This window comes from Drosophila kikkawai, chromosome 3L (genome assembly GCF_030179895.1).
Source record: "Drosophila kikkawai strain 14028-0561.14 chromosome 3L, DkikHiC1v2, whole genome shotgun sequence".
Classification (NCBI taxonomy): domain Eukaryota; kingdom Metazoa; phylum Arthropoda; class Insecta; order Diptera; family Drosophilidae; genus Drosophila; species Drosophila kikkawai.
Genome location: NC_091730.1, coordinates 28,238,505 through 28,251,507, shown reverse-complemented (window position 1 = coordinate 28,251,507; position 13,003 = coordinate 28,238,505). Strand labels below are relative to the sequence as shown.

Sequence of the window (13,003 nt, the reverse complement as noted above, 5' to 3'; positions counted from 1 at the left end):
ACGGGGATTGCCTGGCTCTCAGGCTTCCGAGCTGGCCTATGCTGCTCCGATGCTTCAAGCACCGCCGCTGGCGGCTTCGCACGGGGCTTCTTGGGCGCCCTTGCGCTTTTCTGCTGCGCTTGGCGAGGGGGTGGCGGGGCCAGCACCGGTGCGGGTAATCCCGGCGCATCTGGCTGGCTTAGCCTTCTCCAAGGCTCGGTTTGGGCCGCGGCCTCCTTTTTCCAGGTTTTCACCGTTTGCTGCTCCTTGTCCGCGCTTTTGGTACGATGTGTGCGTGTGTGAGTGTTTGTGTGTGTATGGCTTCATGCCGGGTGGTGTGTGCGAGTGGGTGTGTTTTTTATTTATTTTTTTTTTAATTCGTTTATTTAGCAGTAAGGGGGGGGGGGGGGGGGGGGGGGGTGGGCATGTACATAAGGGAAGGGTGGGGGTTAACATTAGAAGGGGGGCAGTTAACTCGCGCGGTACGGCCGCGAAGCATTGCTTCGCGCGGGCGCCGCTCCCAGACTAAGACTCCTCCTGATTCCTGCGCCTCTCCTCGATCCTGAGCTTACCCATGATCGCGGCGGCAAAGCTGGAGACTCCTTGCCAGTTTTCCTCGCTCCTCAACATCACTGCAACGAGGTTTTCCACGCTATTGCTGGTATATAGAAGGGACTCCACCGCGCGCCGCTCGCTCTCGAATTTAACACACGAGAACAGCGCGTGCTCAGCTGTCTCCTCAACGTCCTGGCCGCATCGACTGCAGCCTCCACTCTCCTCGTGGCCGAACCTATGTAGGTAGCCCTTAAAGCACCCGTGGCCACTAAGTACCTGGGTCAGGAAGAAATTAACCTGTCCGTGTTTTCTCATGGTCCACGTCTCCAGGCACGGGAGGAGGCCTTTTGTGGAGGCATCCCAGCGTGATTGCCACGCGGTTAGCGTTGCCATTTTCGCCTCTGCTTTTGCCTCCTTCTTCGCACGGGGCAACAGGGCTTGCCCGTGGACCTTCTTGAAGACGTCAGCCTGTTCCTTGGCAAGCAGATCTATCGGCGGGGTGCCAGCTATGACTAGCGCCGCCTGATCAGAGACCGTCCGAAACGCACTGCAAATGCGAAGAGCGGCCAGACGGTGTGCGGCCATCAGCCCGCGGCCGTAAGAAGGCGTCGCCATGGCGTGACTCCATACGGGGGCTGCATATAGCATAGTTGCTCTAGCTGCGCTCGCTAAGAGGAGCTTGCTCGCTTGTCTTGGGCCGTGATGGTTCAGCATGATCCTTGAGAGTGCTCTCACTGTCGTGGCAGCCTTGGAGCTTGCGTAAGTCAGGTGTTCCCTGAAGGAGAGTCTGGAGTCGATCATCACTCCTAGGTATTTAATAGCTCTAGAAGATCTGACCGTTGCATCGCAGACCCGAACGCTTGTCACCTCCACCTTCTTCCTGCTGCTCACCAGGACGGCTTCGGTTTTCTGCGGCGCTAGCTGCAGTCCGGCGTTCGACAGCCACTCGTTGATTATGGCTATGCTCAGGCTGCTGGTCTCCTCTGCTCCTACGATCTCCTTTGCGACGGTGACCACCGCTATGTCGTCTGCGAAGCCCACAATCTCCGTTCTCCCTGGTAGTGGAAGCCGGAGGACGCCGTCGTACATTGCATTCCACAAAAGTGGCGCAAGCACGGACCCTTGTGGAACACCGCACGACAGCTCGACCGCTTGAGTACCGCTGTCCGAGTCTATCTGCAGCACCCTGTCGTGAAAGTAATTTCGCATCAGGTTAAGCAGATAGGTGGTAACTCCGAAGTTGGACAAGGCATCCATTATCCGGCCCCATCTCGCCGTGTTGAATGCATTGCGTATATCCAGGGTGACAATAAGGCAATACTCCTTAGAGCCCCCTTTCCATCGCTGTCCGGCGATCGCCGCGGAGGCAATGTCCACCACCTTGGAGATGGCGTCGACGGTAGACTTGGCCTTTCTGAACCCGTACTGGGAGTCAGAGAGACCTCCTGCCGCTACGATAGCCCTCTCCAGTCTCGTGCTGATTAGGTGTTCCAGCACCTTGCCGGCCCCGTCTATCAGGCAAATGGGTCTGAAGGATGCTGGATCATCCAACGGCTTTCCCGGCTTGGGCAGCAGAACCAGTCTCTGCGCTTTCCATCTTGAGGGGAAGAGCCCCACCCGCATGCATTTCCCGGACAGCACCGCGAATATGTCCGGGCGAAGACAAATGGCTAGCTTCAGCGCCCTGTTGGGAATGCAATCCGGGCCTGGCGCCTTCGTCACCTTGATCCTACCCGCCATCGCCAACATCTCCTCTTCGGAGACGGGCTCGAGCTCATGCATCGGGTAGTTGCCAGCCCCCGTGGCAAGCTCAGGGTTAGGCATCCTGGGGAATAGATGCGCAACTATCTTCCCGAGGCTTTCCGCGTCCAGTGGGGCGCAGTTGTTCGCTCTGCCGACTTTCTTTACAATTAATTTGTAAGCGTTCCCCCACGGGTCTCGGTCCGCTGCCTCGCAAAGCTCCAGAAAGCATTTTCTCTTGCTGCCCTTTATTGCCGCCTTGAGAGCTCTTCTGCACCGATGGTATGCCTCGCGCTTTACCAGGTGTGTCTGGGATCCGCGCGACCGTCGCGAAAGTCGCCTGGCTATCACGCAGTCCTTTCGTGCCTCTGCTATCTCCTGGTTCCACCAGTACACGGAGTCGCGGTGCCTAGAGTGGGCGGACCTGGATGGAATGCACTCCTCACAGGCCGATAGCACCTGACTCATCACCGAATTGGCCATGTCATCGGTGTCGCCTGACGCTTCCACTATCTGCATCCTTAGTGCAAAGGTTTGGGTGTCGAGCAAGTCGGCCTTGAAGCTTTTGCGCTGCTGCGCGGGGGGAGGTGGAGGAAGCGTACTGCGAACATCCAGCGTGGTGAAAATTGCCGCGTGGTCACTTGCCGTGTACACCCCGCTAAGTATCCACCTGCACTGCCCAGCTCTCGAGCGACTGGCGAAGGTGAGGTCCACCACCGATCCTGCTCCCGCCCTGCTAAAAGTGTGCTCCTGTCCTACGTTGAGTAAGGCCACATCTAGCGTTGAGAGCACTTCTAGGAGTGTTCTGCCACGGGCGTTTGTGGTAGCGCTACCCCAGTCGACCGCCCAGGCGTTGAGATCTCCCGCAAGCAGGGTCGGAGAGCGGCCTCTTGCGTCCGCGGCAAGCCTGTCCAGGATGACAGCGAACTCAGCTAGCGTGAGGCTAGGGGCGAGGTATGTGCTGTAGACCCACCAGCCTCCAACTTTGGCACGCACGAAGCCATTGTCCGCGTGGATGTTTTCTTAGCACTGCGAGATCGGTTCCGTATTCTCGGACCGTCTGCGACAGCAGGTCTTGCGCTGCCGCGCAGTGATTCAGATTAATCTGAATCACTTTCATGCCCTGTGTTTAAGGCCATCTCTGGACGACGCCACCAGTGGGCAGGAGCGGCTTCCGGCCTGGTGACTCGTGTCCATCCTTTTGAGCTGCTCGCACTTGAAGCAGTTCGCTGGATTAGGGCAGTCTGCTGCCTTATGCCCTTCCTTCCCGCATTTAAAGCAGGCCTTGCTTCTGTCTACGGAGCTCCAGCATCTGCTAGCCACGTGCTCCGTGTCCAGACACCTGTAGCACTTAAGCTGGGGCTCCAGCTCCTTGATCCGGCACCTGGTCCATCCGACCTTAACTTTGCCAAGTTTGATGAGCGCGCCTGCCACGCCCGCCGGAACCGTGAAGGTTGCGGCCTGGCTTCCTGAGGCCAAGGCGCGTATCCCTTTTATTGTCACCGAGTTCGGAGGGAGGTCCGCCTGCTTGACTAGCGCATTCGCTAGCTCCTCCTTTGTTGTTAGCTCGTCAAGGTCCCATATCCGGAAGGAGACCTGGGGCGTCATCGTGCGGATCGTGGCTCCAGCTCCGAGGGCTTTGCCAATCAGATCCCTGATGCCACTGGTTTTAGCCTCCGAGTTGCGCTTGATCTCCAGCAACAGCTCGCCTTTGGCTGTCTTCCTGACCCTGGAGACGCTGTCGCTAACTTCTTCCATCTTGGCGTCATTAGCTCGCGTAACCAGGCCGAGCACCTCGCTGTAGGACATCTCTGGAGGAGGGCTGATAATCAGCGCATCCTTGCCTCGTCTTCTAGGCCTCTCACGCCGGCCCGCTCCTGTACGAACACGGCGCGGATGTGCGGAGGGCGACTTCCTGTCCCCTCCATCATTGCCCTCGGCCATCCTCCTGGGGTTAGGAGGTTGTGCGCTACGCGCCTTGGGGCGTTTTGGGTCGCTTCCCGGGCCTTCCTTGACCGGTTGAACGCGTCTGCTCGGAGAGGTCTGTGCAGCTTTATTGGAGCGCGGAGTACAGATTTGGGCTGTCTGACACCCGCGATCCACTGAATCCTCAATCCGGCTGAGTGGGGTCCTAACTTCCGGGTGGCGCATAAAGGCTTCCTGGAGCTTTTTGAGCCTAGCGAAGGCATTCTTCATGCCTTGGTTGATGCTCCGCACCTTCTGCTCGTTGACCTTCATAAGCAGGTCTTCGAGGATCGTCCCCATCTCCACTAGTTGTGGTTGGGGGGCTCTTAGCCTCTTAGTAGGATGCTCGGGTCCTGTCGGACTCGGGGAGTCCCTGTTGCGTTTCGCTAAAGGGGTGCATGAGATATCCCCTTCAGCGGTCCCGCCTAGTGCCGGGGCAGCGGTGGTAATCGCCGCAATTCCTGGCGGGCTGCGCTGTGTGCGGGAGCCCTTCTGGAATGCACTTAGTTCGTCGTCTACACTTGTAGCTTTCGGGTTGACGTCGGCCAAGTGGGCCGCCGGCGTCGCCGTTGTAGGAGAAATGTAGGTTAGGGCCTCCAGAATCCGTGCCCTTGCCGCGGGATCAACCGCGGATGGATTTCCACATTTGTGGCTGCCACCTGGAGTAATACTGTTAATACTCGACATTTCTGTTTGTGCATTTTAGCCCAATGCGAGGCTGCATTTTATACCTTCTGCCAGGTAGGTTAAAACTGCCGGCCATTATGGCTCAGCCGCAGACCAAGTAGCCGCCCAATGTGGGTCAGACGCTACCTGGGTTTAGATTTCTGTGCAGCTGATACCTGCTGCCAGGCTAGTTCCACTGCCGGCCACTATGGCGCAGACGCAGATCACGCAGCCGCCCAGTATGGACAGACGCTGCGTGGAATAAGCCGTTGGGTGTGGCGAACACTTCCACCATATCGGGACGACACGGAGCCTCCCTCGCTGGTCGAATATTTCCCTCCGACTTCGTTTGTTGGGGGTTATACCGCCCCGCCTCGGTCGCCAGAGCCCCATTTTTGGGTGTGCCGCCAGGGCGGTGGGGATGGCAGTCGGTCTGATCCATGACCTTTTCCACCAATTGGCCGCTCGTGTGAACCTCGAATTCGATGGAACGTGGCCCAATTCCGTCTCCTTGCCAAGGACTTCGAGCAGCAGCCCTGGAATGTATGCTACGGATTTCCGCAGCGATCGTTTGCTGAAGTTTATAGCAATCAGCTTCTGACACCTGTCAGGGGTTTTACCCCGTAGGTGGCGCAAATGTGCGCATGTAGAGTGCATCGGCGCTGCAGCGCTGCCACTCAGCTGCAGTGCGCTCGTTACTCTACACTGTTCACCAGCTGATCGAGCAATCAGCTGACGTGACCGGCACAAAATTGTGAGGGCATCCACATTTGACCCAAAGAGAGAGTGCAGCGGCGGAAGAGAAGGAAGAGAAAGTTCCAGGGAAGAAAGATCCCCTCTTACCCCTATCCATCGTCCATCTCGCCGAAACATTGGGGCACCGCAGTGCCTTCCGCGGGCCGCAGGAGCAGTGCCTCGACAGGTAAGTCTGGAGGCTACACTCACCCTGCGTCCTACGTACTGTTACCACTTTTATTCCCCTAGGGGCACTGCCACAGCGCGAGTCTATTGCGGAGCCCCCGATGGGGCGTCCGTTCACCGCGACTTACACACACCGAGTGGGTGTTTTTTTTTTTTTTTTTTTTTATTTAAAGATGAACAGGAAGTATTTTTACAAAAAATTTGGATAGTGGAAGTTTTGGAGAAGGAGTCCACTCCCGCGGGACTGCCGCGAAGCTATACTTCGCGGGGTGGCTGGCGGTCAGGTTGCCGCTCATCTAAGGCCCTCAGTGCGTCGGGTCTGCTCCCGGCGCCTTAGCTCCCTCATGACGGTTGCTGCCATGTCCGTAACCGCATCCCAGTTGGATGGGGTCTCCAGCATACACCCAATTATGGTCTCGGGTGTAAGGCGACGGTTGGTTGTTGCCTCTGCTGCCTCTCTTTCCGCGCGGAAAAGCGGACACTCGAAGAAGGCGTGTTCTGCATCCGCAACGGATGCACCGCCGCAATAGTCGCAGGATGGGTCGGCCTCGTGCTTGAATCTGTGAAGATAGGCCTTGAAGCATCCGTGGCCCGTGATCAGCTGCGTTGTGTAGAAGTCTACTTGCCCGTGACGTCTGTGTATCCACTGATCCAGATCGGGGATGAGCCGATGTGTCCAGCGTCCAGTGCTCGCGTTATCCCACCTCGCCTGCCACCTTGCGACAGTGGTGCTCCTCTGGGTTCTGCTGCCCGAGTTACCGGTCCTGCGTTCCGCTGCCAGCAGGTCGATAGGGATCGATCCGGCTACCACCAGCGCAGCTTCTTCAGAGACCGTGCAGAAGCAGCTGGAGATGCGCAGCGCGCAGCGTCGATACACCGTCCTGCATTGGCGGCTGTAGCTCGCAACCAGCATGGCCTCCGACCATATCGGTGCGGCGTAGAGTAGGGTTGACGTCACGACTGTTGATATCAGCCGTCTACTGTGCTGCCTAGGACCGCGCGTGTTGGCCATCATCCTCGAGATGGCGGCAGTGGCCTTGGACGCCTTGGCCGCTGAGTACTCCAAGTGACACTTGTAGTTGAGCCTGTGGTCGATCAGGACCCCAAGGTATTTAACCGTCGGGCTTGACTCGATGGTGGTCGAGCCGACCCGGAAGTTCACCTTCTCGACAATCTTTCGGCTACTGATAAGTACGGCCTCCGTTTTCTGCTCGGCAAGGGAGAGACCGTTGTCTGCTAGCCACGACATCAGAATGTCTATCGCATGGCTACATTTAGTAGAGACGTCTTATAGGTGTTTCTCCACCGTGACAAGCGCGATATCGTCTGCAAAGCCAATTACAGAGCAACCTTCGGGTAGTGGCAGCCTCAGTATGTCGTCATACATGACGTTCCACAGAAGTGGCCCGAGGACTGAGCCTTGGGGTACGCCTCCTGTCACGTGATGTATCTGTTTTCCGGCGTCGGAGCTGTATAGCAGGACGCGGTCCTTGAAGTAATCGGCAATCAGCTGGATAATGTAGCCAGATATGCCGCCACGCTGGAGTGCTTGGAGGATTAGACTCCAATTTGCAGAGTTGAACGCGTTTTTGACGTCCAAGGTGCATACGAGGCAGTACTTCTTGGAGCGTCCTTGCCATCTTTCGCCTTCAATGGCCTTTTCCGCAAGCTGTGTTACCTCGCGGATCGCATCAATGGTGCTTCGCTTCTTGCGGAAACCGTGCTGATGGGTTGATAGGGCACCGCGCTCCTCGATTTCCCTCTCTAGTTTGTTGCCTATGATGCGCTCGAATATTTTGCCAATCGTATTCAGCATGCATAGGGGCCGAAATGAGGACGGGTCGTCGTTCAGCTTGCCAGGCTTCGGGATGAGCACGAGTCTCTGCTGCTTCCAAGCTCTTGGGAAGGTTTTCTCAGCAATGCATGTGTTATACAGCTGCACAAATAGCTTCGGGTAAGCCTTCACTATGGCATGCAGAGCTGCATTGGGAATGCCATCTGGTCCGGGGGCCTTAGATGCTTGGCAGCTTGTCAGCGCGCTAAGGACTTCCTCTTCGCAGGTGGGGATCGGTTCGCCCGCAGCCACGCTGGGTAGTCTTAGTGGCGGCTGTGGCGGGAACAGCGTGTCAACTATTGTTCCCAGATGCTGCTGGGAGGTTGGAGTCGGCTGCCTGGTTAGCTTACCCGTAACCATTTTGTAGGCTGAGCCAAACGGTTCTTTGTCAGCCGCATCGCAAAGCTCCTGGAAACACTTGTGCTTGCTGGTCCTGATCGCCACCTTGAGGGCCTTTTTCATTTCCCTGTACCGTGACTCGTACAGCTCCTGCGTGGTGCGTCCTCGGCTTCTTTGGCATTTCCGCCTTGCAGCGAGACATTTGCTTCTGGCTGAAGCTATTTCCTGGTTCCACCAGGGGACTGGTCGCCTTCCGCCTCCCTTGGTGGATTTCTCCATTGCCGCGTCGCAGGCTGCCTTGATCCTGGCGGATATGACATCCGCGCAGGTGTTTGCCTCGCCTGTAATGGTGTTGGCATCCATGCAGCTTAGGAGCACCTCGGAGTTTAGGGTGTGTACCCTGTAGGCAGTTTCCCGGCTGGTTTGGTGAAGCTGATTTTGTCTCGTTTGGAAGACGATTGCCGCGTGATCGCTATAGGTGAGCAGGTGGGTGACTTCCCAGTAGCTGTTCCTGGTGAGCTCTGGACTGGCGAAGGTCAGGTCAATGTATGACTCACGACCTGACTTGCTAAATGTGCATCTTCTTCCATCATTTAGTAGGCAGACATCCAGGGTGGAAAAGGCGTCAAGGATGATAGTTCCGCGCTGGGTCGTTCTCGTACTCCCCCAGGCTGTGGACCATGCATTAAAGTCTCCAGCGATTATCACCGGTGATCGTCCGCGAGCATCTTGGGCGATCTCTTGCACTATCTCCCTGAACTCGTCTGTGTGCAAGCTCGGGGCTAGGTAGCAACTGTATATGGTTGTCCCTTGAAACTTAGCCCTGGCATAGCCAGGCCTCGTCGCCCTCTGCGCTAGGTGGCACGGGGGCTGCCCGCAGCTCCAAATGGCTGCGCCGCCATTGGTGCTTTGTTGCCAGACTCCTTCTGGTTTTGGCCGGTAGGGCTCGCTCAGTATAGCGACGTCGATGTTCTGCTCGCTGACCGTCTGGGTCAGTAGATCTTGGGCTGATCTACAGTGGTTAAGGTTGAGTTGAAGAACCCTAACCATTGATATGGTTATGCGTCTCTCGCAGTCTTGCCACCTCGCGTGCATAGAATGCATCTGGGCTTGCCCTGGCACGTATAGTGCTTGTGGCCGGTGCCTCCACATTTAAAACATGCTTCCTGTGTGGCTTTGGCCGTAGCTTCAGAAGCGCGGCATCTTGCCGAGGTGTGACCGAAGCCCATGCATTTATAGCAGCGCCTCGGCTCCAATTTCTCCCGGATGCGGCATACTACCCATCCAATTCGGATCTTGCCCTTCTCGAGCAGTCTCCGCGCGTGCTCGGGTCTCAGGCTTACCGTCGCAATTTGCGTTCCTCCAAACGCTTTCCGCATTCTGGGCGCAGTGTCGCTTGGGATGTCGCAGTCCTCTCCCGCAAATAGTGCCATTGTGACCTCCTCCCCGCTGGTCAAGTCATCAAGATCACGGATCTCCACCTGGACCGTCTCCTGCATGACGGTCACCTCCGCCTTGCCGGAGATGGCCGTTTTGAGGGCCGCTTGCAGCTGCTGTGTGGATGGGTCGAGGGACTTCTGCATCCGTACAAGGAGTCCGCCATTGGCAGCCCTTCGCAGGCCTTGCACGCCTTCCTTGAGTCCTTGGAGTGAGGGCTCCGTCTTAACAATCCTCAGCATGTCTGCATAGGACTCGCGGGTGTAGCACTAGGGGCCGTGCCAGACAGCGTGGGGGTGGTCTGCTGGCTTGCGCAAGCCGTGGAGCCCTTGGTGTGGCCGCCGGCCAATGACGCGCTGATGTCAAGCTGCAGCTTCTTCATAGCGATCATCGCGTCGATCGTCCCCTGCGTAACGTGGCGGACCACCTTCTTGTTGTTGCCTTTCGTGTCGGTGAACTTGGTCACCATTTCGTCCAGCATTGCGCCCAGTCTCTCCACTAGAACGGCCGTGTTTGCTTCCGAGTGGGTGTGTGTGTGGGTGTGTGTGTGCTTAAGCTTAATTTTAGGTATAATATTTACATAGTTAGTTCTAAGCTTAATTTAGAAAATAGTTATTTATATATATACATGTTAGTGACGACCAGTCGAGTCGTCACACTATGCGTGAACATTCTGCCAAGGGCCAGCAAGGTGTAGGTGTACATTCAAATTAGTGGACGGTATTTATTTATTTGATATATTTTGCAACAAACATTTTGCAATGGCTCTGTATCATGGCTTAATATACAATACAATTTCAAATACAAACATAATTTCAGGTTCATGTGTGAACATTCTGCCAAGGGCCGGCTAGGTGTAGGATTTTAGCTTATCAACTTCTCAAAAAATACAATACAATTTCAAATACAAACATAATTTTTCAAGAATTATAAATTTAACATTTATAGATTGGGTGTACGGACATCGAAGGTTACGGCTTGTAATTGCCTGATTAAGTTACACTTACGTAACTAATATATAAAATAAGTACAATTATCATACATATGATTAAAGAGGTATGACCCGATATGTGGTGCACACTTTTCCCTTTTATATATGGGGCATATCCCTTTTCCATGTATATCTCTGGTTGCATTTTTTGTCAAATTTTCTAACTTGTGCCATTGCTTGTGGCTTTGATTCTCCTAGTATCTTGTTTAGTTTATTTCGTTGTCTTTAATGTTGCTTATTTTATAATACACTTTAGTTCTTGTCTTTTTCGTTTACAAATTACGTCTTCTGTCTTTGGCTTCTCTCGAACAGTGATCTGTCACTCTCAGGCAGCATGCATTCAAATTCATTAGCAGCGCTCTCTGAGAAAGAAAGTAACCTGCTTACCTGCTCTCTCAGAGAGCGTAGCTCAACGATAGTGCTACCAGATCATAATTACGTTAACTTGCCTGCTACAACTCGGTCGTCCTGACTTTGAGATAGCCCTCTATCTCTGACTTAATGTTATAGCTTAATTACAATTTTAACATATTTACAATTCGTTTCAGTATTACAATTTGTTTTTCCTTACTTTACAATATTACAGTTAAACATTTTATCGTTTTATTATGATTTTATCCAATGTCTAATATTATTTCCACTTCACACGCCCTGGTATGGATTGGGAGACAACTGAAACCCATCAATATCTTTAAGAACATATCTGTAATTTTTTTAAAACTAACAATTACATAAGGACCCTTAGTCTTCCGAATGAGCTTTCTTGCAGCACCCACAGTAATATCGAAATTCTTAATCATGACGTAATCTCCTTTATATTCTGTTACCTTCTTCTTTTTCGCATTGTAGTATTCTTTATTTTTCATTTGATCTAACATCTAACATTTTATCCCTCCCAATATGACCCATTTCGTCATGGTATTTGTATAACACGTGTTCCTCCATTCCTCCATAATCAGTTGTCATTACTTTTTTTATAAATCACACCATTTCTCATATCTTATGCTCGCTGCTTTCCAACATTTTCCTAATTTCTTGAACCTTTGCATCTTTTGATTGACAAATTACTAAATTTGTTTCGAATGTATTTGTCTCCACTATCATTATGTTGTTGCATTTGCTTAAAGCATCTACGTGCTGCATTTGTTTGCCTGATCTATGCTTTAATTCATAGTCGAACTCTTGCAATGCTAAAGCCCACCGTGCTATTCTTGGATTCAACTCAATCTTATTGAGCGTTAACGTTAGAGAGTTGCAGTCTGTAACAATTTTAAAACGTTTGCCTAGTAAATATATTCTGAACCTTCTTAACGCGTAAATTACGGCTAAAGTCTCTACCTCAAAACTATAATACTTTGCTTCCGTTGTAGTCGATCTTTTTGAAAAATAGAAAATAGGATGCAATTTGTTGTCCTCTTTTTTCTGAAGAAGCACAGCCCCAAATCCTAAAGCGCTTGCATCACAGTGAAGCTCGACATCATCTCTGTAGTCGTATATCGCTAAAAATGGCGCTTCCATTAATTTCGCCTTCAACAGCGAAAAACAATCTAATTCTTCTACTTCGAACTTAAAAACTCTATCTTTTCTTAACAAATCATACAATGGTTTCGCTAATATCAAAAAATCCTTCATGAATCGTCGAAAATACGAGCAAAGACCTAAAAATCTTTGAACTGCTTGCACCTTGCCTGGAACCGGAAAATGTATCGCTTCTAAACCTTTACTGTTAGCCTTAATCCTAATCAATAATCATTCAAATATAATAAAAAATAAAAATTTGGATTTGTCCATTCTCAACTCTAATTTTATTTCTACTAGCCTTCTACTTTTAGTAAAACTTCTAAATGTTCTTCTAAATTTTTGCTTGCCACTAAAATATCGTCCATATATATGATCACCTTCTTTTGCCTTATCATGTCCGAAAATATGTCATTAACGAATCTCTGGAATACCAGAGGAGCTGTTTTTAGACCCATAGGCATCCGCAAGAACTCAAATTGCCCCAATGGGGTGGTAAAAGACGTAAATTTTACTGACTCTTTGTTAAAAAGTACATGAAAATATCAATTTTTAAGATCTAATTTCGTAAACTCTGATTTTTCAACTAAAATATCCAAAAGGTCATCAATCAATGGTATCGGATAAATATCCTTCGACATGATTTTGTTCAGTCTTCTAAAATCGATACAAAGTCTTAGTTCGCCCGACTTCTTCCTTACTAATACAATAGGAGAAACATACTCCCATTTACTAGGTTGAATAATTCCATCTCTAATGCATTCCTTTAACATTTTCAACAGTGCTTCTTTTTCACTATATGACAGTTTCCTCGGTGCGTAATAGAGGTCTGCATGAATTAATTCAAAACGGCATATGAGACATTCATATCTCAGTGAATTGAATGAATTCGGCTGCGAATTCCACTGAATTTGAGTGAATGCGTGCGCCGTCGTTGTACTCACAACTACACACTCACACATAGGGAGAGCGAATTGAATGCCGACAGAGCCGAATACAGAGAATGAGTATTCGTTTACGTGCGCTTACAGTGGGAAACATAATTTGATGACATATAA

At 51.9% G+C, this 13,003-nt stretch overlaps 1 protein-coding gene across 1 annotated transcript; it reads right to left on the bottom strand.

The window, feature by feature from the left end:
• Positions 1 to 5,991: 5,991 nt before the first annotated feature.
• Positions 5,992 to 6,863, bottom strand: LOC138928643 (uncharacterized). The gene is made up of 2 exons (XM_070286006.1): positions 6,453 to 6,863; positions 5,992 to 6,386 (listed from the first exon to the last, which is right to left on the bottom strand). Exons 1-2 carry the CDS (start codon positions 6,839 to 6,841, stop codon positions 6,119 to 6,121), a joined length of 657 nt encoding a protein of 218 aa, XP_070142107.1. The 5' UTR covers positions 6,842 to 6,863; the 3' UTR covers positions 5,992 to 6,118.
• Positions 6,864 to 13,003: the final 6,140 nt, after the last annotated feature.

What these genes read in the sequence shown, in the direction of transcription:
- LOC138928643 (XM_070286006.1), bottom strand. Translation starts at nt 6,841, where the DNA reads ATGATGGCCAACACGCGCGGTCCTAGGCAGCACAGTAGACGGCTGATA. An exon ending in TGGATACACAGACGTCACGG is followed by an intron (nt 6,387 to 6,452) that starts GCAAGTAGACTT and finishes CTATCTTCACAG; the next exon opens with ATTCAAGCACGAGGCCGACC.